The sequence below is a fragment of the Rhinichthys klamathensis genome, unplaced genomic scaffold (genome assembly GCF_029890125.1).
Source record: "Rhinichthys klamathensis goyatoka isolate OS25496 unplaced genomic scaffold, OSU_Roscu_1.1 h1tg000687l_1, whole genome shotgun sequence".
Lineage (NCBI taxonomy): Eukaryota > Metazoa > Chordata > Actinopteri > Cypriniformes > Leuciscidae > Rhinichthys > Rhinichthys klamathensis.
Window position 1 is genome coordinate 1,472,309 of NW_026607115.1, and position 25,738 is coordinate 1,498,046.

Genomic DNA, 25,738 nt, shown 5'->3' on the forward strand with positions numbered 1-25,738 from the left:
TCCATCACTCACATCTCGACCCACCCTCAGCACTTTACAGTGTCTCATTCTTCATTTCCCCCTGCCGCCCACATCTAGTCTGTTTGTTCCAGATGAAACCCCCATTCTCTTTGACAAATGCACAGTCCATCATGCTAATGTGTTTTGGGAAGCATTTGTTGTCTGGAAAGTCATTGCCTATCAAACTGTTAATTGTCTGTTTCGTTAGTTTGGATTTTGCACTATAAGTTGCTTTAGTCATCTTGACTAGGCCTTTGGAACACAACCAAATGAATAAATAGGTTACAAAACAGCATACTTGTTGGACTAATAGTGGTGGCTGAATGAAGCAGTAGAGGCACAGTGTGTATACATGTCTCTTCAGTTATAATTGCTGTTATAATTGTACAGTTATTGATGAAAAGCACTGCCTAAAGCAAGAAACTGTCCGTGTTTCTGGTTGGTTTTGATATAATGGTTTGAATGATTATGTTTTGAAGAAATGTTGACTAAGCTCTACAAGGAACACTAATGATCTTCCCTGCTTACTTTAGATTAAAGATCAAATCTTCACTCAATTTCATAGTTAACATGGAACTGCATTCATAACCCATTTTACTTCCAAAATACAACACAATATGAATACAACATGATATTTAATGTGTTTTGTGGCTTTTTTAGCCATTTTGAATTGTCTGAATGGTGAAATGTGGACATAATAACTGTTTAACTGTCCTATTATTGGTACTTTGACCTCAAACTGAATGCCCAGAATCAATCTATTTAAATAAATATTGTATTGAGCTTTAATAAACGATCTGTGTGGTTAGGATAGCCTGACATTATTTATATATTGTGCCAGAAAGAAATCCTTAAATCCTGTTATATTCATAAAAAGAGGCTGCATAACCTCTAATCTCTCTATTCCGCTTGGAAAGATGCTCTGCCAGGGGTTGGTGGATATTCTTCTACATCATGTGTGCTGCTTAAAGGAGACAGGGTTGTTCCCAGCTGCTGCCAGCAATTTATGTTAAGCGTTACAATCAATTTGACCCTGAGATAAACATTTCACTATTCCTTGTTTGCGGCTTTATGAAATATAGCTGTGTATCACACAATACCTCTGCAGACATTATAATCTTGCTTTTAGCCAGGGATTGATTTACTCTTTAGACCCACTGCAATCTTACTAACATGTGGATCACTCTGAGTAGGAAATTCATTGAGTCTCTGGTGGGGTCCTTTAGTGTTTTGGTGACCAACCGAGGATGAGTTTGGACTCAAACACACTTAATTCATCAGCTTGTTACTTGAGGCTTTAAAGCCTTTTTCCGACTGTCAGTCCAAATCTGATTTTTGAGCACATCCGATACTAATCCGATCACACAAGAGAGATGTGTAGTGAAATTTGAATTGCATGATAAAAACATCAGCTTTCACATCATCTCTGCTTGTTTACATTAAACTAAAATATGGAGTGTATTTCTTGCTCAGCCTAAAATCCTTTCCATTACTCACCATCCACCATTATTAAGAATTACATCCTGCTGTAACATTCACCAGCAAAACACTAATTAACATGTTGACTCACTGGAATCACTTATCTTTTGTATTGGGAAGCAACCGTGAGCATAGGCTACTGTGAGCGTGCTGCTTTTAAAGATGAACATCACTGTTTGTTGCCTTTTCAAACTTCTGTCTCTTAATGTCACAATACAGCTGTAAGGCTTTGAGCTGAAGTAAGATCACAGTATGACAGCACTGATAAACCAATAATGCATATGTACATGTTAAATGAATGGCTACCCTTCCTTGTAATGTAATCTGCATCTGAGATGAATGTAGCACACAACTACCATTCTCCGCTCTCAAATCACAAATTATATAACCTGCCAGCAAATCGACCAGAAAATTAACTAGGACTGCACAATTAATAAAAAAAAAAGAATACAAATTGTAATAATCAACATTACTATTCACTTATCATGAAAAGTGTTGATTACATCATTCCATTTAGGCCTACAGATGTGTCAAAGGTTTCTACACACACACACAAATTGCAGTGGTTGAAGATTATTACCAATCACAGGCATGTCCAATGTGCAATGCATTGGCAAATTTCAGGTATAAAATTGAATTTAGTCATTTAGCAAAAGCTTTTATCTTACACTCACAGGGAACATCACAAGCGATATATTACACTAGAACCAATACCAAGTCTTAAGAGTTACCAAGAGTACAGAAGCTAGATCAGAAGCAAAAGTTCAAATAAAACAAAAGATATTATGCCCCTATTAGGCTATTTTAAAGGTTCCTAATTTAGTTTTTGAAGTCTCCTACAATAGGTTTACAAGCATCCAAGATCAAAAAATTATTTAATTTTCTCATAATATACATCTCACAGTGTCTGAAGCGGTTTAATAAAGAGTTCAGTCTCTCTAAACCCCACCTTTCTCTGATTGGTCAGATGGCCCAGTCAGTTGTGATTGGTCTACTCTGCTCTGATTGGTCAGATGGGCCAGTCAGTTGTGATTGGTCTACTCTGCTCTGATTGGTCAGATGGCCTAGTCTGCTGTGATTGGTCTACTCTGCTCTGATCGGTCAGATGGCCCAGGCTGTTGTGATTGGTCTACTCTGCTCTGATCGGTCAGATGTCCCTGTCTGTTGTGATTGGTCTACTCTACTCTGATTGGTCAGATGGCCCAGTCTGTTGTGATTGGTCTACTCTACTCTGATTGGTCAGATGGCCCAGTCTGTTGTGATTGGTCTACTCTGCTCTGATTGGTCAGATGGCCCAGTCTGTTGTGATTGGTCTACTCTGCTCTGATTGGTCAGATGGGCCAGTCAGTTGTGATTGGTCTACTCTGCTCTGATTGGTCAGATGGCCTAGTCTGTTGTGTTTGGTCCACTCTGCTCTGATTGCTCAGATGGCCCAGTCTGTTGTGATTGGTCTACTCTGCTCTGATTGGTCAGATGGCCCAGTCTGTTGTGATTGGTCTACTCTGCTCTGATTGGTCAGATGGCCCAGTCTGTTGTGATTGGTCTACTCTGCTCTGATTGGTCAGATGGGCCAGTCAGTTGTGATTGGTCTACTCTGCTCTGATTGGTCAGATGGCCTAGTCTGTTGTGATTGGTCCACTCTGCTCTGATTGCTCAGATGGCCTAGTCTGTTGTGATTGGTCCACTCTGCTCTGATTGCTCAGATGGCCCAGTCTGTTGTGATTGGTCTACTCTGCTCTGATTGGTCAGATGGCCCAGTCTGTCAGATGGCCCTGGTCTACTCTGCTCTGATTGGTCAGATGGGCCAGTCTGTCATCCTTTAAAAAGTACAAGCAAAGTGGATTTGCTATTGCAGCAAAGAAAACAGCATGAACAAAATGAACCAGACTCTTCAGTTCTCAGCTAGAACTAAAGTGTTTGAGGGTCAAAGTAGATGTTGTTGCAAATGTGTTACAAACCTATGTAGATTTTTAACTAGAAGTGAGACTGAAATTGCTGACGACTCGTTTCAGCGGTTCAGATTTGCTTTTTTTCTTTTAGGAGACAATAACTTTAATTATTGTGCACTTTGATTTTTGAAACTTTGCAGACATTTTACACGAACAAACAGCTGTATTACACACTGTCTCCCTCGCGGCGTACACCGCGGTCCCACCAGCTGCACCACCTGGCCGTGGCTGTAAATATATTATTTATTTTAAAAAATCAATAACAGTTTTGTTTTTCATGTTGCTAAGACCAATGGGAAGTCACTGTTCAGTTACTGTGTTGATTTACTGATGTATAAAACAATATTCAGTATAGCAATTGTAAAAATAAACAACAAAACAAACCTGTAGCACATCACCCAGTTGATAGAAATCCCAGCAAAGACAATGTCAGCACATTGAAGCATTAAACAGAAAATTGATCTTGTTTAAAGAGCCAGAGAGGGTCAGAGAGGGCCACAGGACTTGAATGAAGCCAGCATATGCTTAATGTGTTTTTGTAAGCACTGATGCTTATGATGAGGGGACAAGAAAGCTCAACAGATGTTACTGTATGTCAATAACACATGCTCACAAAGCATTGCAGAATTCATAGATCGCTTACAGAGCCACAGATATACAATCTGGGCATGACTCCATGATTTTTAAATATTCACCCAAAGGTACTGGTTTCACATTCGGGTTGTCGGCCATTGCAACTCACAAACTGAAATAGAAGTGGAGACATGCCTTAGGGCTCTGCTTGAGCTCCTATTGAAAATCTGTTTTAAAATGATAAATAGTAGATAGTGGGATTAATTCAGTTATACTACTTGAAGTGGGACTATTCCAAGTAGCAGATGGGCTTAAATTGTTGCCTCTAGACAGCTGAATCATGACCTTTTGTAGTCAGCATGGCCTCTATTGGGTTAAAACTGCATCAGCATGGGTAAAATAGATGCCATGTTAAAGAGAAACGTACCACAAATGCCCAGTAAAAGGAGACGCACACACATTGTTCAAAAATTAATGAATTAACTCATGACATTCTCTGGAAAACATGTTTTTGTGCTAAGCCGGTTACATTTCAAATGTTTTAGGGCTGAATGTTTACAACAGTGCAATAATTTCTAAAGCATATTTAATTAGCATATTATCATATCAGATCACAATGCATACAGTCAATATTATTGCACTGTGAATAGAAAAACAAAAAGATGTGATGCAATGACCAAAGATGCGACCTTTCTTCCAGGTGTAAAATCTATAGATGATCCTGAAATTGTGCCCAGATGAATGATTTCAGATCTCCGCCTTGTAAACGCCGCCTGATTAATGTCATTACAGTTTTTCTCAATTGTTTACACACAAATACTGGTGCTCGAGACACAATGACCACAACATGTAACTCATGCACCAACCCCCTGAACCAATTCTGCTAAACTACAAGCCCAATTCCTGCTTTACACTCAAATTGCAGTTCTAAAACACACTTTTTTTCAAAACACTACACACAATTCTCTGCATTTGGCACAATTTTCATGCAGAAAGTCTCTTGTTTTCACAAGGAACACACTGCCATTCAAATATGCACACCGACTCATCACATGGGCAAACACCCGTCACACACTTTTACAATTAGTAATCAGAGCTTTAGCATAGAAGACCGAAACAGAAGAGAGGATGCAGCATAGTTTTTTTAATTTATTTTTTACTGTAACTGTATACAGTAAATTCTTCTGTTGTTTTGTATGTAGACCACTGTATGTGCAACTTTGTACACTGTGTACATTGTCTTTGTGGGAAAAATAAATATATTTGTTTCGGTGTATTTGTCTGAGTATAAAAACAATATTCTCAAATATTTTACAACACATTTAGGTATGTACTGTGTAGTAAGTGTAACACTGAACAACAAAAAGGCCTAAGTCATTATGATAAATGGAGAAGAAGTGTTTTCCATTCATCATAGTGTTTTACATTGAGCACATCAGTGTTCAACTGGTTCTTATAAATGTCTATTCATATGATGGTTTGTGTGTGTCATTTGAAAACAAAATACCATTTTGAGAAGAAATAACATTGTTTTGAATGTAAAGTTTCATTTTGCAGGAGAATTGAGGGGTTTTGCCCATTGTGTGTGTGTTTCTTGATTTGTGTGTAGAGTTCTGCTTTCAGAAAATGTGTGTAAACAATCGAGAAAAACTGTAACATATAAAAGATCACCAGTTGATGTCCAAATGCTTTACTTCCCAGACAGCAACATAGTGTCGGCCCAGATCCGGCCCACATCTGGGCCGTGTGGAATCCACATGTACCAGACGTGGGCCAAATCTGGGCAGACACACTATGTTGCTGTCTGAGTTGAAAAAGGCGAGTGGCAAGAATTGCTTAGATTTCCAAATTCCTGCAGTTCTCCGACTCTCTGCCACAAGGAAACTGAGAACTTTTCCATGTCAAAGACTGCTTTTATAAATATGACTGTCGATGTGGATTTAGCGTACGCACACACTATGAGTTTAAATCTGTGCATACGGACATTTTAAAAACGAGGCCCCAGGTTTCTGCTGACAATTTTAATGACAAAACACTGGTTTCCTGTCATATGTATAGACACAGGAAGACATGTACCACTTCACATTTTTTTTTTATGCATAAACTGTTGAACCCAGCAGTGGCATGCAGACACTGGGAGGATGACTTTGAGAGTGGTGAAGATGGTGTGTGTGTGTGTGTGTGTGTGTGTGTGTGTGTGTGTGTGTGTGTGTGTGTGTGTGTGTGTGTGTGTGTGGTCTCAGTGACGGCAGGGTTGAGTGGAGCCATCATTTGTTGCGGTCAGACACCTCACTTTTCATCAGCTCAATTCTGCTGTATCCATGGCAACACTTCAGCTAGTCATGCCCTTGGGATGCATTTCTTGACAGTATTACTCTGTCTCCATTGCTGAAAAGGTTGGCCCAATGCTGTAACATTGTTTTGTATGCATGTGTGTCCTCTCTTCTTGGTCCTTTTGTCTTGTTTTGTGTATCTGTGACTTGTCTGTGTGCATGTAGCAGAATAATAGATTTGATTAACAGATAATGACAGCAGCTCTTTTGGGTCGTCTCACCAATGTCATTACAGTATTGTATAACCCAATTAGAACGGATGTTCTCTAAATTATCGTTATTTACCAGAATACTGTATCAGTCAACCTAAACCTGTCTGCAAACAAGTGTCTGCAAGCTCTGGTAATTATAATACATATGTCAATCTATACTTTTTTTCAAATTTAGAGTCGGTAACACTTTATTTTAAGGTGACTGTTACACATGCATGTACTTACTATAGTAATAACAGTAAATTATGCATAATTAAAATGGTAAATGGACTGCATTTATATAGCGCTTTCACAGACCCAATGGGCACCAAAGCGCTTTACAATTTGCCTCACATTCACCCATTCACTTTACAATTACAAGTAACTAACCCTACACCAAACCCTACTGTAACTGTAACTTTATAGCAAGTACATGTAGTTAATTAATATTACTCAGTATTTATTTGAGTAAGTACAATGTAACTCCTTATGAACCATGTCGATCCATTAGCATTAATATAATAATATAATTGAGCGCTTCCTAAATTTGAAACTTACCAGCCCATCCCATAGGACAGAAGGTCTGGCTCGCAATCTTCGCTCTAATTCATGCCAAAGGTGTTCTATCAGGCCAGGACTCTGTGCAGGCCAGCTAAGTCCCTCCACACCAAACTCGCTCATCCATGTCTTTATGGACCTTGCGTTGTGCACTGGATGGAACAGGAACATGACTCCCCTAACTGTTCCCATAAAGTTGGGAGCATTAATTGTCCAAAATGTCTTGATGTGCAGACGCATTAAGAGTTCCTTTCACTGGAACAAGCCCAACCCATGAAAAACAACCCCACACCATAATCCCCCCTCCACCAAACTTTAAACTTGGCACAACACAGTCAGGCAAGTACCGTTCTCCCGGTAACCGCCAAACCCAGACTCGTCCATCGGATTGCCAGACAGAGAAGCGTGATTCGTCACTCCAGAGAACACGTCTCCACTGCTCTAGAGTCCAGTGACGGTGTGCCTTACACCGCTGCATCCGACGCTTTGCATTGCACTTGGTGATGTAAGGCTTGGATGAAGCTGCTCGGCCATGGAAACCCATTCCATGAAGGTCTACGCACTGTTCTTGAGCTAATCTGAAGGCCACACGAAGTTTGGAGGTCTGTAGATATTGAAAGTTGGCGCCTCAGCATGCACTGACCCCGCTCTGTGATTTTATGTGGCCTACAGTACCACTTCGTGGCTGAGTTGTTGTTTCCAATTGCTTCTACTTTGTTATAATACCAGTAACAGTTGATTGTGGAATATTTAGTAGTGAGGAAATTTCACGAATGAACTTATTGCACAGGTGGCAACCTATCACGGTACCATGCTTGAATTCACTGAGCTCCTGAGAGAGATTCATTCTTTCACAAATGTTTGTAGAAGCGTCTGCATGCCTCGGTGCTTGATTTTATACAACTGTGGCCATGGAAGTGATTGGAAGACATGAATTAAATGTTCTGGAGGGGTTTCCCAATACTTTTGGCAATACAGTATATATAGAGGCCTATCTCTCCATAAGCACAGACTTTATTAAATAGGCTATCCTTGTTTCCTGGTGTACTTAAGTTCCTTTGTTTCGTTTCTTTGCTGTCTCGTCTCGTCTGTGGTTAAGATGTGTTGGACTGCTGTTCTCTGTTTGTGGATATACCAGTGGATTTATTAAAGACTGCCTGTTTCCCTTCATCTTCGTGTTTGTGTGCGTTTACAACACAGCACTGTGACACTCAGTTTAAACTAGTGAAGACAAATGAAATCTTTAGGAATTTTAGGAGAAACATCAGGGGCAAAGTTGATACTTAAATTAAACATGACTGAAACTTACATGTGAATTAGTAACCTCTGAGCAATAACATCATACTCTGTCAAGTTTCTAGGCCAAATAAGATTTGTATGCATAAGTGTACCATACATGAAATAATAAAACATGCATACTTTTTGTATAGTACAAAGGCAGGCATCACTAATACTATTGTTCATAGTACTTTAGTGTTAGTGGTTAAGTTGTAAACTTTGCTCAACTCATGACTTCATTGCCCAGTGAATCATTGCTGGGACTGTGCGGATGATGACCGGAGGATGCTATGCTTCTTGGTGAAGATCCACATCTCTCATCCATCCATACTGGCCAGAGGTCTTCACACGCATTCACATGTATCATGGCATTCACCTGATGGAAAGTAAGCCCTCGTGACTCTTCCCGTCCCATCCTGAGTGCAGTTCCCCTCCAGCATATGAGTCATCGTGCTGGGTGATGTTAAGGTTACTGCTGCCTCAAATACAGATTTCCACAGCAGCTCGAAGTGTTTAAAACATACAGAGGGAAGAAAGTGCTAGAAAGAGTCTGGGGTGAATAAACAAGCCGATGTAGCCGTGACCTTCAGAAACTGCCGGGAGGCACTTGATGACTGAAGATTGTCACTTTGTTGTGACATATTCACCGGCAGACATCAGCAATCTCAGCCTGGCCTGCAATATTTTACTTTCTTTGTCTCTTTCTTTCACACTCTGAGTAAATCCACTGCACGGAATAAAAGGAGTCTTGGCTGAAATCTGTTATTTCAGCCTCTGTGTGTGTGGCCTTGAGTGATGTGCAGGTTCTGGCTCTAAGAGATTTAAATGCTTTTTGCATAATGTATCTTAGAGTATTCCATAAGGGCTTTAAATATTCTGTTTACTAATCAAGTATTTTGCATAAGCCATGACTTTAACAGAGAGACGCATGCATTACTGGCAATGTACAACAACAGTTACATGTGAATTATTAACTAAGATAGCACACATACGAGTCGGATGAAACAGAGAAGCAATTAATTTTGCAGTGCAAATTGGTGTAAACTCTGGAAACCTACATACCGATGACACTCTGGATTCTATGATAAACAGATAATTAAATGTTATCAGAAATGGCTGGTTTATTGTTGGTTGGTTATAGCGGCAGCCTCATTGGATAATAATTTACCCCTTCAGAAAAAAAATCTAATTTTACCATGTAGAAAGTCTAAAATACTAGAAGTCTTTGATCCTTTGAATTAAAAGTGTTAAATGCTCAAAGTTCATTTTTATCACTATCCATTAAAGCCATTCAATGTGTGAGGTTGTCATAATTTAATGTAGCCTGTTTAATTGTAATGGTCAGAGAGAGAGAGAGAGAGAGAGCGAGAGAGAGAGAGAGAGAGAGAGAGAGAGAGAGAGAGAGAGAGAGAGAGAGAGAGAGAGAGAGAGAGAGAGAGAGAGAGAGAGAGAGAGAGAGAGAGAGAGTAAAAAAGTCATCAACTAATTATAACTAAATGATAACACTTTTTTTGCTAAAAATAAATATATAAAATAAGTGTACCACAGAGATTTGAATGTTGCATTTAGTGATGTAGACTGGACCAAAATTCTTGGATTATGACTATTAAAAATATCAAATCCCTATTATTAGACTATTCAGACTTGGTTTTAAAGGACTCTGCTGAATGTTGGCGATGTGAGGGTAACACTTTACTTGAAGGGGTGTGCATAAGACTGACATGACACCTTTATAATCATGACATGAGAATCAGGAGGTTTAATGTATGTTTATGACAACTGTCATTAAGTGTCATTCGCACAATTGTGACATTTATGATGCAAATATGACATTGTTTGAGATGTCTTGGTTATGACACCTTGACATAAACCAATACATCATAACCTGTCAGTGTCTTTGTCATGACAACTTAACATTACTAAGACAACACAACCTGTCATAAATATGTCATAAACATGACATAGCAGATTAATTATCAAACTTTACAAACCACTTAGCTTTAAGGGTTGACATTACATTAAACTGTCATGTGGTTGGTTTTGACATTGGCTGTCATGAGGCCATTATAACATTTCTAATGACAAATTCAATTTGTACCACTGTAGTTGAGGTCAAGAAAAATATTCATGACAGTTATAATGGCCTCATAACAGCCAATGTCAAAACCAACCACATGACAGTTTACAGTTTTTCTCCATTGTTTACACACATTTTCTGAAAGCATGCCTCATACTCTCAGAACTCTACACACAAATCAAGAAACACACACACAATGGGCAAAACCCCTCAATTCTGACGCTCGGCATAAAGCCTATTAAACGAGACGCCGACGATGCTCATCAGTAACTAAAAAAAAACATTGCCAAAGGAAAAGTTAATCACAAACTAAGGAGCCGTTTACACGACGCCGTTTTCAACTAAAAAAGTAAAACTTTTTCTGCATTTGGTCATTTTTTTATACGACTACGAAAACGCAAAATTATGAAACGGGTTTTAAAGTGCATATTTTTGAAAATAATACCGTCATCGTCTCCAAATGAACTACAAAAATGCAAGTTTGTGAAAATGGTGATGTCATATGCGCATGTGTATTACGTGTCTAGTGTTTCTTTACAAAGTGACATTGCCAACTACTTGCTTATCATGAATAATACAGCGTTTTTAGTTGTTTTCGCAAATCCGTGTGAACGTTTTGACAATGTTGTCGTCTGTATGGGGAAACTGAATGGAAACATGAAACACAGACACCTGAACGAGAGGACAAAAAAACCTCAACTTAATCCTGACAGGAAAGAGACAGCATATGAAGAAATGTCTTACAAGTTACCGGAAATGATGGACATTAATAGGAGAAAGTGAGCAAATATTTGATGTTTATTGAGGATACAGGGTAGCAACCTGGAGATGCAATATAAGAATAGGAATAATATATTTGATCATCCTATTACCTTTAAAAAAAATAACATAAATAAACTTGCCACACAGTGGATGCAATAAAACTCAAATAAAAGGCAGGATCTAGTCGCAAGCGGTAACATTGTAATGAAAACAAACTCAGGATAACACTTCTCCGAATACTCACATACAAAAACATGAGAAACAGAACAACCACTTATAGTACGCCGAGATCAGACGCCACACAGAACAAACACAAGGCTATATTTACAAAAGCAAACTAATCAAATAAATGAGAAGCAGGTGTTACAACTCAATGACAAACCCTGGAAACAGACAAGGAAATTCAGTCAAACTAAACTCAACTAAAACAGACAGACCAAACATCCTTATGTTGTATTAGAATTGTCCTAGCAATCTATGCATAATTGTCAATGATGCATGTTATGGGTAGGCAAGTGGAAGCAGTTTTGATATACTGTAATACATTTATTTGTGAAATGGAGTGTGGTTGTGCCTATTTGAAGGGGAAAAAATGTAAAAAAAAATAAGTGCTTTAAAAAAACGATTATAACTTATCTTCTCTCATCTTTTTCCTCCCAGGTGAATGTGTACAAAACAGAGCCAGCCTCCTGAAGCGGTTCACCCAGTCCGGTTCTGTCCTTTCAGGGGATGGCCCGGGTCCAGGATGGGCACACAGAGGAATATGACAGGTGCAGTCATTAATAATCCTCTTATGTCAAATGAGAACAACGAGCAACATAAAAGAGGCATTACCTTATCTCCACACACGCAGCGAGGAAATGACCTCATCTACACAACACTGAATCAAAAAATGGCACAAAGCATTGATGTTTTTATTATTGACCAGCTGTTATGCGAGATACTCTCTGTATAAATGCAATCGCCTGTCCTTGTGCTGGGGTAGTTATGCAAATAGTGGACAATAAAAAGCATGTTTAGCATTTGTGTCACCCTAGAAATGAGATTTACTTCATGGATACTGGAGTCCTCTGTTGTCTTGTTCCTCAGCTCTGTGATGTTAGAGGACAGTCAGGATGGCATGGACAGTGGTAGCCTGACTCCTGGCTCAGCTCGACAGGTCTGCATCCAGCGCCATCCAAGCCACGGCTTTGGTTTCATTGCCGGCAGCGAACGGCCTGTCGTTGTTCGCTCTGTCTCAGCGGGTAAGACACGTCTCTATGGGCCAGATGTCTACTGTCCCCTGGCTCTGCTGTGCCAGCCAATCAGCTTCATCTCTTTTTAAAGGCCTTTGAGTCGTTCCGATTTTAGATGACTTTAATCAAATGGGAATTCAGATACTTGAGGTGTATGATTATGTTTCTATGTGATGCTTTGATTAGATAAGTGTGAAAATCCACTGTAGGTTATTACAACTTGCCTTAGGAAAGAAGTGTGACTAAAATGATTTTGTGATCTATATCAACATATATTTTAGGACAAGAGAAGCAGAAGACGAGAATGTCACGGGTTTTAAAGTGCCCTTATTATGCTATTAACAATTTTAAAGGTTCCTAATTTTGATTAAGGAGTCTCCTACATTAGGTGTGCATTCATCAAAGATAAAAAATAAATAAAAAAACTTACATTTTCTCATAATAAACATTGCACATCATCTAATTTCTCAAACAGTCTCTCTAAACCCCTCCTTACCGACAGCTACTCTGCTCTGATTGGTCAGATGGCCCAGTCTGTTGTGATTGGTCTACTCTGCTCTGATTGGTCAGATGGCCCAGTCTGTTGTGATTGGTCTACTCTGCTCTGATTGGTCAGATGGCCCAGTCTGTTGTGATTGGTCTACTTTGTTCTGATTGGTCAGATGGCCCAGGCTGTTGTGATTGGTCTACTCTGCTCTGATTGGTCAGATGGCCCTGTCTGTTGTGATTAGTCTACCTATTCTGCTCTGATTGGTCAGATGGCCTAGTCTGCTGTGATTGGTCTACTCTGCTCTGATTGGTCAGATGGCCCAATCTGCTGTGATTGGTCTACTCTGCTCTGATTGGTCAGATGGTCCAGTCTGTTGTGATTGGTTTACTCTGCTCTGATTGGTCAGATGGCCCTGTCTGTTGTGATTAGTCTACTCTGCTCTGATTGGTCAGATGGCCAATGGCGCCACCAGGGGGTGGCCAGGGGTGGCCACGGCCACCCCTGGCCGACTCCTGGCCACCCCACTGGCCAGAATAAAATTTAGTAGCATCAGTTATGCATTTCATAAATAAGTCAAAAATATTCTTTAGTAAAAGAAGACTGGGCATTATGTGTCGTGACGTGCTTTTTAAGTGCCAAATGGTTACAGTATTCTGTGACAGAAGCTTTTTGATGTGCCACGTTTTGACAAGCAGGGATACAAACAGCGCGCCTCCCGCTTTTTTTTACGTCAGTTTGGGTGACAAAGTCATCTGAAGTCATTCCATAGCTTAATGTGAGGGACAGAAGTCTATTTACATCATTAAAGTATATGGAAACTCCTTTCCCTTCTCTGCGGCTGTCAATCACTTTTCCATTCATACTCAAACAGCGCGCGCGCCTCTTGGATGCACGGTAAAACTCTCTCCAATATGATATATTCACATTATAATGCATGATCTGTAGATAAAAGGCTGTAGATTTGCATAAAATTACTTTATTTTGTTGGAGTTTGTTGTTGTTTTTAAACGACTCACTACCGTGTGCTTGCTAGATCATCACACACACATCACAGGGACTATGAATCGACATCAAACGCACAATAACTGGAATATAAAACTGAAACAAAGGAACAAATCGCACTAGGATTTGTGCGCTCGACATTTCTTCGCTTTGTGACGTGAACTTATAAATGCGCACTTATGCAGCGCAGCGCTGCACATAGAGTCACCATATTGCTTTGAGCACATCATTCTGCACCCGAGATGCGCATACACGCTGTGTGCACTCTGTTTTTCATGTTATCATGGGTTTGCGCACTGAAATATTATTAAAAGCCAATATATTTTGTTATACCTAGCCTGCTCAATACATTTAAAATAAGCATAATTTAATTGTATATTATTTCTTTGTAGTGTAGGTTATATATGCACTTCTGAATTCTTGACATTAATATATAATTATAAAATTGTGAAATGTATGATTGCCTGATTGAATTTTATAAGAGAACTAATAGTAATTTGTTTTTATTAACATATTTAGATTTTATAAAATTACTGTGCAGATTTTTTCAAGAATTACTTTTTGCTGCTGATTTATACACTCATTAAGTTTATTAAAAATTCATAGTACATTTATGTAATATTTAAAGGTGTTAACTAATCTTACACTGCAAAATAATACCTTAAAAAGGATTAAATTCATCACAATTATGTAAGTATCTGGAAATTTGCAGTGGCTCGAGGGCCCATATATATATATATATATATATATATATATATATATCATTATATATAATATATATAGTAGGGCCCTACTAATATCATTAGTAAGCTAACATTAAATATAACACAATAAACCAAAGTATATCAGTAGGAGTTTCCTTAAGTCTTTCTGATAGTTTTCTACAGGCCGGTTTACTACAACAGTAGAATAAAATTCTGAAATTATTTATAGTTTTGGTGTGCCACCCCAAGATTTTAAGTGGCCCCATCTGGCCACCCCTATGAAAAATTTCTGGAGGCGCCACTGCAGATGGTCTACTCTGCTCTGATTGGTCAGATGGCCTAGTCTGCTGTGATTGGTCTACTCTGCTCTGATTGGTCAGATGGCCCAGTCTGCTGTGATTGGTCTACTCTGCTCTGATTGGTCAGATGGCCCTGTCTGTTGTGATTAGTCTACCTACTTTGCTCTGATTGGTCAGATGGCCTAGTCTGCTGTGATTGGTCTACTCTGCTCTGATTGGTCAGATGGCCTAGTCTGTTGTGATTGGTCTACTCTGCTCTGATTGGTCAGATGGCCCTGTCTGTTGTGATTGGTCTACTCTGCTCTGATTGGTCAGATGGCCCTGTCTGTTGTGATTGGTCTACTCTGCTCTGATTGGTCCGATGGCCCAGTCTGCTGTGATTGGTCTACTCTGCTCTGATTGGTCAGATGGCCCAGTCAAATTTGTTTGATTGTACCATAGGTATGTAACAAGAAGTAAAACTGGAATTGCTGATGACTCATTTCGACAGTTTAGAATCGATTCTTTCTTTTGGGAGACAATAACTTTATTTGTTGTGCACTTTGATCTTTAAAACTTTGCAGACCTTTTACATTCACAAACAGCTAGTATTACACAATAGAAGAGAGGTAATATTCGAAAAAGCACAATAGGGGCACTTTAACAATCAACTCTATCAGGCACTAAGTACAACACAAGTTTCTAACATGTCTCCTTTACAGACGGACCATCAAGTGGCAAGCTTTACCCCGGAGATCAGATCCTAGCCATCAACCAGGAACTCGTGAGTGACGCTCCCCGGGAGAAAGTCATAGACCTTGTAAGGTAACACCCTTTACTGTCACCAGAGGGAAGGGCCTTGTCTGGACGCATGACTGTGCTTAATATATTTCTATTCCATGTGTCTCCATCAGATAAGAGAATTCATTTCAGATAAGACAACACTTTTTACATTCTGCAGCTCACTAGCCAAAATGTCTTTTTCTTCTGCAGGCGGTGCAAGGATTCGATTGTTCTCACTGTGCTGCAACCACAACAGGTAGTTAAGGACATTATGTCTTCTCCAATCGAAATTACATTAAATCAGTCCCTTTTAGTGCCATAGTCAAACTACTATGCCAATTTCAATACAGTCTGTACATTTTTACTGGAATTTAAAACTCAGGTGTAGCTTTGTGTACAAAAACACACCATTTGCTTTGTGCCAAAGTTACATTCTTATATAATTAGTGCATTGAGACTAACGCTCGGTAGTGAAAATGTCATGTGAAATGTCTCTTTTAAGGCCCACATGATTTGTGTCAACATTCCCCAATGCCTTGAACTCAGTGGAGCAAAGTACCAAGCTACAGCATTACCCATGCTGCCACATTGCATGCAGATCGAGCTTTGTAACAGCACTCAAAACTTTGACCTGTTTGCTACTGAGCTTGCAGAGCCGAATCAAATCCTCGCTGTTGACAAGAAAAAACTGATCCTCTGTGTATACAGCTCCAGTAGTACAACCGGTAACGCTTCCTTTTACAGTCCTATTACCCATGTACATTCAAGGTACTTATTATAGTAATTACAATTACTGGGTAATAACTAGGTACTAACCCTGAACCTACCCCTAACCCATGTACTTACCTTATATTAGCCAGTACTTTCTAGGTAAGTACACTGTAAGTACACGTAAGTACTGTACTGTAAAAGGAAGCATTACCGTACAACCATATCATGATATTAAAACCAAATAATCAGCATATACAGTAAACACATTAGATATTCTATGCAAATTAATCAATGATAAAATTGCCCTTGTATGAAGCCATTTCTAATGCTTTTTTGTAGTCAAAGCAACACATGATGTGTTTGTTGCATCGAAGGCCTGAAGTGTGGGCTTTAGCAGTCTGAATTACCAAAATGTATTCAAATATTTCAAATATACATTTCTAAAAATAATTGTATTCATTTTTGTCTTGTTTTCCAGTAAAAATGTCTTAAGTATGCATACAAAATAAATATTTTTTAACTTAAGAAGATATTAAGATTTGTTTGCAGAGAATATATCTTGAATTAGGTTTTTCTTACCCCAATTGCAATTTGTTGCCTTGTTTTAAGCATTACAAAAATTTGTGAGGAAAAACAAACAAACAAACATTTTCCAATGGGGTAAATAAAACAAGATATATTACCAGAAAACAAATCTTACACAATTCTTTTCACGTAAATATATAAAACTATTTTGGTAACACTTTACAATAAGGTTAATTAGTTAACATTAGTTAATGTATTAACCCTAACATGAACTATCCTTGAGCAATCCATTTGTTACTGTATTTGTCAATCTTTGTTAACGTTAATAAAAATACATCTATTCATGTTAGTTCACAGTGCATTATCTAATGTTAACAAGATTTTAATACAGTATTAGTAAATGTTGAAATTAACATTAACAAAGATGATTAAATGCTGTATACGTGCAGTTCATTATTTGTTCATGTTAACTAATGTTAACTAATGAACCTTATTGTAAAGTGTTACCACTATTTTTTATGTTTAAAGCTTTTTATCTAAATAAAACTAGTCTTAACTTCAGTTTTCCTGTCTATTTCTTTCTTTCCTTTGTCTTTCCTTAGTCACCTAAGTCTGCCTTCATAAGTGCAGCCAAGAAAGCTCGTCTGCGAACCAATCCCCCCAAAGTGCGCTTTTCTGAGCAAGTGTCCATCAGCGACCCAGACTCAGTATGTGCTGCTGCCTCTTGCTCACATCACACCCCAGTCACATCTGTGCTAACACAGCTTTCCTTATGTGCTGAAATGAGACCTGGATTGAGTTTGTCGAACGGTCTCGAGGTATTTTGTAACATGACTGTTCATGGTCTGTTTATGATTATATTTGTTACTATTTACAAAGGCAAAGTGAATGTGTCCATCAGTGTCTCCTTTTGAGAGTGACATGGCTGTCATTTCAGAGTTTAAATACTGAAGTGCGATTCACTCCACATCTCCTACTCATCTCATTTCATCAGACTGCAGGTTTATTACCCAGAGGGGCAATGCGGAAATCCCTCTCCTATTGTGCTTCCAAAATCTAGATGTGGTCCTCCATTTCGAAAAGCTAAAATGAGAAATTCAAAACGTTCACTTCTTCTGTGATTTCATCTTCAAGACTATATTAAAGTACATACATGAAAACACAGGGTTTGGAATTGGCTACGCATGGTTTGGTTGGAATGAAAGGGTTCTAGTGTTTCTCTTTTTCATATTCGTAGGGTAGATTTGCAAAGATGTCAGTCGGGCAGATTTTGACAGATGTTCTTTTTTTGAAATGCATCCTAGTTTGTTTGCTGAGATTTCTTTGAATTTACAGTAGACTGACTTGAACACAAATGCAACAGTATTGCAACTATGTAACTATGTTTCTGAATTGATTTGAAGCAATTCATGGCTATTGAAAGGAAATTCTAACAGCAGGTGCTTTGAATAATTGACCTATCGGTAAGCCCCTCCCCTCGAACGCAGATGAGCCAATGGCAGTTGAGTATCATTTGCACGGGGACTGGAACTCGGACATCTTTAGGTTTCAGCGCCATAGAGAAACATTGGAAGATCCGAAGCTCTAATCGGTTTGATGGTGTTTATGCTACAAAAATGGTAAAACTATGGGGCTGGGGTACTTGTAACACTGATTCCAGGTATCCTGAGAGGATGGGTATAGAGAGCCTAAGTCCCTCCCCTTCCGGTCGACCACCATGGGACCTTATTTAGGAAAAATATTGTATGGTAGTCAATGGCGAGAGACAACAAATATTTTGATCTCGTTTGAATTGTGCCCTGAATTACATATATGATGTTTGTCAATTTAAAAGATACATTTTAAAGTCAAGAAAGTCGCAGTTTGATGTAAAACTGTTGAGGTATAAGACTGTGAAAATACGTAATTACAAAGACTACAAACCCAAAAGGCGCCCATTTTCTCTCAATGAATGAAGCTACTTTTACTGAAGCTAACATCTGTAGTTTTTTCTATAGTCTTACGTTATAATCGTAACGTTACGCCGTCATGCCTGAGTGTTTTGTACCAGACTGCACACACACACGAGCAGCGGATCTCGCTCGTTGTTTCGCTTCCCGGGAGATGTAGTTCATTGAGCGATTTTCACATAAAACTAAATGTTACTCTTCTGTTTTATGACAAACTGCGACTTTCTTGACTTTTAGAATTATCTTTTAAATTGACAAACATCATATGTGTAGTTCAGGGCACAGTTCAGACGGAATAAAAAGATGAGTTGTCTCTCGCCATTGACTACCATACATATTTCTTCCGAAATAAGGTCCCATGAGCCGGAAGCGGAGGGGAGGGACTTAGGCTCTCTATTCATGTATTGAATCCCCATACTGCACGCGTTCACCAGCGCGTTTTAAAAGTGTGATTATAAAACGGCTAGTTCAGGTCCTTGATTCTGATTAGTTGAGCCGCGTTCGAAGCCGTTGTAAAATACTCAACAAACATACACCTGTGTGTTAGAAAGTTAGTGAGTCCATGTTAACGTACAAACCTAAATAGCTAACTGTTCTCACATCATGTACAGTGTAGTTCAAAAACACATAAACCAAGGTCTACAATACAGTGCCTCTCTATATTAAACTGATTAAATGTAAATGAATTTAATCTTACCCTGAGGTACATGTACAGGATGTTGTCATCTGCGATCGTGACGACCGTAACATGAGGCTTCTCCCGCTTGCATTGTGATCTGTAAACCCTCGGTTCCAAATTATTCTTGTTATCCACCATATTATTTTAAAATCTTTTATATATCCCTCCATGGCATATTTAAGTCCCGCTTGAATGCTCCTTGAGGTGGTCCTTCTGTATCCAAAATTGATCAAAACACCTTAGGACAAGGTTTTCACTGACTAACAGCTGTCATTGTAAGACAGTTAGCAACTCCGTTTGTTTGTCCGAGGTAGCAACAATAACTAAGGGGGGGGGGGGCTTACCGAGAGGTCAATTCCCTCTGGCTCCGATTGAGATGTTTAGGGTAACAGAGTTACTTTTGAGGAAAGTAGTGTCAGCTTCTTTTTAACACTTCCAGCCTACTAAACTAATTGAATAAGGTTGCATTGCATCTAGAGAAAGACTCAGTCTCCCCATAACCTTTAATGTTGTTACTAGACATTCATTCATTCGTAGCTCTTCATTAGCACTACAGCTGCCATCTCCTCTTGGTGAACATGGGTCGATAGCACCCATGTTAATGTCAATGTCCATGGATTATGTCCCATACAGTTTGATATCTGCCTTGTGAGCAAGGAAGAGTCAACACTACACCCTTGGGTGCTGGTCGCACCAATTTAATAAAGCGGACCGATGGGAGGGGTGTGCAGCTCTCCTGGAAGAAGAAACTTGCTGATCAGGCCTAGAGGGCCAAAATCGGTAAAGAGCAAACCACCCTCACCTGAGCCTCCTCTAATCATGTCAATCCATCTTGTGTGATCAGCAGGGGCCAGCAGGGCTTTCTTCATTAAAACTCGCCTGTCAGCACAGAGTACATCAGCAGTGTAAACGTTTTATTAAGGGGGTTAGGCTTAAACACAAATGCCAACGTGGGACTTATTATTCATATCACATCATCTCACGCCGTAGCTAACGAGCAATTGATTGGAATTGTGCTGAATGTATGAAACAGAGTTAGCCAACCTGCTCACTTCACCGCATGTCATAACATGGTCCCAAATGACATGCCAAATTGATGCTTGCTTATTTGTTTCCATTCTGTATTTGATGTTTAAAGTGTAAATAGCATTTTACACGTTTCCAGAAGCAAGCCTAAAGCCTTTGGGTGAAACACTTGCCAAACGTACTGAATTGATTATATAGAAACTTTGAAGGAGGTCGGATACACCCATGAATGTCAGCAATTGATTACATGAAATCGTTATTGATACTCAGTGGAAGATCAGTGGACAGCTGATAGAAAGTAAACCTTATGTCACGTACTCCCACAGCAACATGGAACGTGGTACAAATCAATATGACGCAGGTGTCGGGATGCTACTCAAATTAATGACCTCTCATTCTTCATATAAAATTGCCTTCAGGGTTCCTCACTCACTTCAAGGTGCACTAAGTCATTTCCCCCCACTTTTTCTAAGTTGTATGCAAATATAATTCAAATGATAGTCACATCAGTGGCATAGAAATCAGAAAATACCATTCACTTGACTTCATTGTTATCTGGCACTTTACATCATAAGATAAATGAATATGGGTGACAGTTATGCATCTAAATAGGATATTACTTAAAATGCCATACAAAAACTTTGCTTTTACAATTGTCTGCATCTTCGGCAACAGGTGTCAAGATAACATCTAAAGTTGTTGTCTTTGGTTGTTCAGAAAGATTTATATTTATTTATGTGGAGTCCGGAAGGTTGTTCCAACACAGAAGGAACGGTGAGACTAGGACGGGTGTGACATGGACCTTTTTGGGTTGATTTAAAAACCGGACCCATTGCTGTGTTCTGTATCACTGGCCAACAGAGCACTGCAGTAGTCCAGTCTTGAGACGACAGGAGTCTGCACAATAGCTGTGCAGCATATTCAGCCATGTAGGGTCTGATTTTTCTACTCTAAAGAGGAAGGGGCCAAGCACTGAACCTTGAGGCTCTCGGTTAGTTGATGTGAATTAGAAACCCTCTCCAGGAAACTTTGAAGGCTCTGCCATGAGGTCAGACTCAGTACAGTGTACTTCTATTAACGCCCAGAGACATTTCAGTTCAGTGACACATGGATCTGGTGACTCAAACAAAGACAGCATACCATTTCAGTTTAATGAGGATCAATGATTTGGAGTCGGTTCTGGCCACCACAAGGTTTTGGGGTTGACAGCATGGCTGTAGGCTTTTGAACCAGGAAAATGAATGAGCCAATTCAACATATACAAAAAAAATGACTTAGTGCACCTTTAACTTTTTATTGGATAGAAAGTAGACACCTTGAAGATTTCCTCTTTTTTTCTACAAATATATGCTGCAACTGAATTCAGTGTTTGAGTCCAATTGATCTGCATTTATAGAACATGGTTTCATATTGGATATGGAATGGATGTGATACAACTTATGCTTAATTCTTAATGAGTCATAATGTGTATGTCTAAAGTAGTTTTGGTCATATTTCCAATTCATTTAAACTATTGCATTTGAGTTAGACAAAGATCTTCCCTTTAACCATTGTTTTAGACTTTAACTCTATGGAAAAAGCAGTGTAAGTCCTCTCATGTGTTTCTACATTCTTTCTTTGACTCTTAGAAGATTTTTTTTATTTTTATTTACCTATTGAGTCTTTTCTTCCCTTAATATCTCATCCAGTGTTCACTGACCGCTTCTTCCTTCTTTCACCCCTCTGTTTTTTTAGACCATGCTTAAAGACGAGTCTCTGCTTCTGATACCAAATGTGTTGAAGGTGTTTCTGGAAAATGGACAGATCAAATCCTTTACATTTGACAGCCGCACCACTGTTAGGGTGAGTGTTATGGGAAAACTGTTCGCTGTTACTAGAAACACAATAGGGGGAATTCACTATGAATTTATTTTCAATTTATTTGTTTATTTAATGCATGTTAATGAACATGCCAGATTGTAGTATTGCTAATATACATCTATAGTCCCTAGGCGGGTAACACAAACAAAGAATATACATTGTTGTGCATGGGATGCATTTGTATGTTTATGTTCATCTTCAATCCCCTGTCATGTTTCACACAAAACAAGACTCCCTAGAACAGATGCTAATGGTAAGTATGGCAACGCAGCATTTTATAACCGAACTGACACCTGCACATTTCAGTTTTAACTTGGTTTAGAAAATTCATTAGCCAACATTATTACATTTCATTCTGAAAGCAAAAGAGGAAAAACATGTCAGCACATTTCATTTGCAGAGCTGATCTTTCATTATGTAGATTTTTTTTTAAAAATGTGAAAAGCAATTTTTCCAGGGGCTATAATCATTTGAAACATGTAAAACCCAACTTTTACAATTACATCAGCATCAAAGGATCTATACATTTTTGAAAGTTCCAGCCAAACAGGAAAAATATATATCACGTACTATCAATATCAAAGTACTGTTATTGATGTCAATAAACAAGATTAAATGGCATAAAACCTAGTGAGTTTTTTGCCTTTCCTACATTTGTGGTTTCACAGCGAGGTTAACATTTCTCACAATCCTTCCTGAGGTGATATCTTCAGCCTTTGGTCAATATCACCAAACCGATTATCTCAATCCTGGTGACAGACAGTACACAACACAGTAATCGGTCTATCTCCCATTGTGAGGGTTACTATCATCAAACATTAAGTATATAATGCATCACTTCACACTGGTCAGTACGCTCCAGACAAGCATGCATTGAAGCACAGCATTTGCTCAAGTCACATGGAAACCTCATCAAATATTTGTAGTCTTTTCAGAAGTAAAGCCACTAGTCAGTAGAAACCCTCAAACATTTGTCTCCAGTGACGGATATACTCAGAGCAGGGTACAGTGATTAAGAGTGCTGGTTTCAATGCTTTATCACTGATGGAAATGTCAAGCCTATCCTCCTGTAGTTTACACACTGCTGATGCCAATGCTTTCCACTACATTTACTTTGCATTGCATATCTGAGATATTGTAATATAGCAGAATTCATGATGCCTTAGGGGCTAAAAACACCAACCATTAGGCTACTCAGATGACAAAATTGTTCTCCTTTTCCCTTTTGCCACAGGATGTGATATCATCGCTGCAGGATCGCCTTTCTCTACGCTACATTGAGCATTTTGCTTTGGTGCTGGAGTCCGGTGGACTGGCCCAGAATCAGAGGCTGCATCTGCTCCAGGAAAACCAGCCACTGGCTCATGTGAGTAAATGCCACCCAAAAACCAATGACTGATGCATTACCTTCAAGCTAAAGTTCAAAGGGTTTAGGAGAAATCCTTAAATGTGTGGTATAAGGTACACTAGCTTCCTATGGCGAGTTGCAACAAACAACGCACGTTAAAAAATACGTCTTCATTTTAATTCATTTGTATTTAATGGTAATTAAATACTAGTGATCCATGTTATCCAGTGATCCATGTTACACAGCATGATTTGAAAATATTCCAAAGAGCATCTTGTGGTCCAACGGAAGCAAGACCGGAAATGAAATTTTCAGTTAAATTAAATGATTCCATTGTTCCTTATTCACTGGTTTTGAATCATGGATTTTATTTTCAGTGTGGTCTCAGACTTATGGATGTTGTCGTACATAAATATACAGTGCAACTGTTTTGTTATTAAGAACTAGGAAAACCTAAATTACGTGACGTTGAATTCAATTTGATATGGCTGCCAGTAGCACATAACCTTACTTGCATAAGGAATGGAATGTGACAATTTAGTACTGGAATGTTTGTTAGTGCTGTATTTTAAAGGTGAATTCTATAATAAATTCTGAATTCTCATTTTCTTCTATATTTTCAGGTAGTTCACAGGACCTATTTCCAAGGAATGAAATGTCTTTTCCGTATTTGCTTCTTCCCAAAGGACCCTGCTGACTTACTGAGGAGAGACCCCGCAGCATTTGAGTACCTCTACATACAGGTGGATTTATTCATTAGTCCTTTAGTCACGAGTCAAACGAATGTTCACATATACGTCTGATATTAGTATAAAGTTTTTTGATCTATTGTTTGTTCTGAATTCCCACAGAGCCGCAATGACGTCATTAAAGAGCGATATGGAATGGATTGGAAGTCCGACGTTACACTTAGGTTGGCAGCCCTTCACATCTACATCACTGTGTCCATTGCGAGACCCAATCAGAAGATTTCTCTAAAGCACGTTGAGTAAGTCTTAAAACATGCATGCATTTTGAATAATGGCAGAATTTTCGTGTGAACAGGACTTTAGCCTTCTTTTTCCAAAGAAACACACATGTGGTAACCATAGGCAGAATATACATTTATACCAAAAATAAGCTGTTATCCACCAGTGGCAGATGACGCTGATAAAACCATCAAAATGTACTATAAGGTCTTGTAGCTGGTTGCATGCTTTAAACCTGCATAATTTTCTTTAGGAAAGAATGGGGTTTGGAACCTTTCCTTCCTTTGACTCTGTTGCCAACCGTCAAGGAGAAAAACGTCTGCAAGACTCTCTCACAGCTGTTGAAGACATATCAGCATCCTCCACCAGCTGGTAACAAGGTATATCTGCTTACTAAGAATATTTGTGTCAAATAAATCTGAAATAGAAGGCTTTCTTCTCAAATGTGTCTTAAGAAACATGTCACAAAGAAACCATGTATGTCATCTAATGCAGAATGTAGTTTTTTTTTGTATTTGTGTGAATTTTATGACCTAAGAGCATATCTGATATGTGTAATATTGGAATAGAGATATGCTGTGTGCAATTAATTTCTACATGCTGATCATTTATAGCCATCGCACACCTTATAGCAGCGAAACATTGCCCTCTGCTGGCTAGAATATCACCCTCTGTGCACTTAGCACAACTAACCAGTTTTATTTTCTCTTCATCCATGCAGGTTTCTTCTATTCAAGGAAAACTACAGTATATGCGTGTCTTGAATGACCTCCCGCCATTTGGAGGCTTCTTGTTTCACACAGTTGGCTTGGTAACCTGAATCCGACATAGCTTCTCAACCAATAATCAAGATTGTCCAAATAATCTTTACATTTTTGCACTGATTTTAAAGATTTACAAAAAAAAAATTATATCGATATATTTAATATAGATTTAAAAAAAAACACAAAAAAACCTGTACTTGTCATTCAATTTCTGAT

At 38.8% G+C, this 25,738-nt stretch overlaps 1 protein-coding gene across 4 annotated transcripts in view; it reads left to right on the forward strand.

The window, feature by feature from the left end:
* frmpd3 (FERM and PDZ domain containing 3) overlaps positions 1 to 25,738 on the forward strand; it is a 202,317-nt gene that overhangs the window by 170,073 nt on the left and 6,506 nt on the right. For 2 of the 4 annotated variants that reach the window (XM_056241966.1, XM_056241970.1), the window contains exons 3-13: positions 11,861 to 11,970; positions 12,290 to 12,444; positions 15,632 to 15,734; positions 15,903 to 15,948; positions 17,531 to 17,635; positions 22,317 to 22,424; positions 23,677 to 23,808; positions 24,414 to 24,533; positions 24,642 to 24,778; positions 25,012 to 25,138; positions 25,480 to 25,569. In XM_056241966.1, the coding sequence (XP_056097941.1) occupies positions 11,930 to 11,970; positions 12,290 to 12,444; positions 15,632 to 15,734; positions 15,903 to 15,948; positions 17,531 to 17,635; positions 22,317 to 22,424; positions 23,677 to 23,808; positions 24,414 to 24,533; positions 24,642 to 24,778; positions 25,012 to 25,138; positions 25,480 to 25,569 (1,164 nt within the window). In that variant the 5' untranslated portion in view covers positions 11,861 to 11,929. Of the gene's footprint in view, positions 1 to 11,860; positions 11,971 to 12,289; positions 12,445 to 15,631; positions 15,735 to 15,902; positions 15,949 to 17,530; positions 17,636 to 20,192; positions 20,337 to 22,316; positions 22,425 to 23,676; positions 23,809 to 24,413; positions 24,534 to 24,641; positions 24,779 to 25,011; positions 25,139 to 25,479; positions 25,570 to 25,738 lie in introns of those variants that run through there. The other 2 variants (XM_056241969.1, XM_056241968.1) reach the window with 2 other exon arrangements.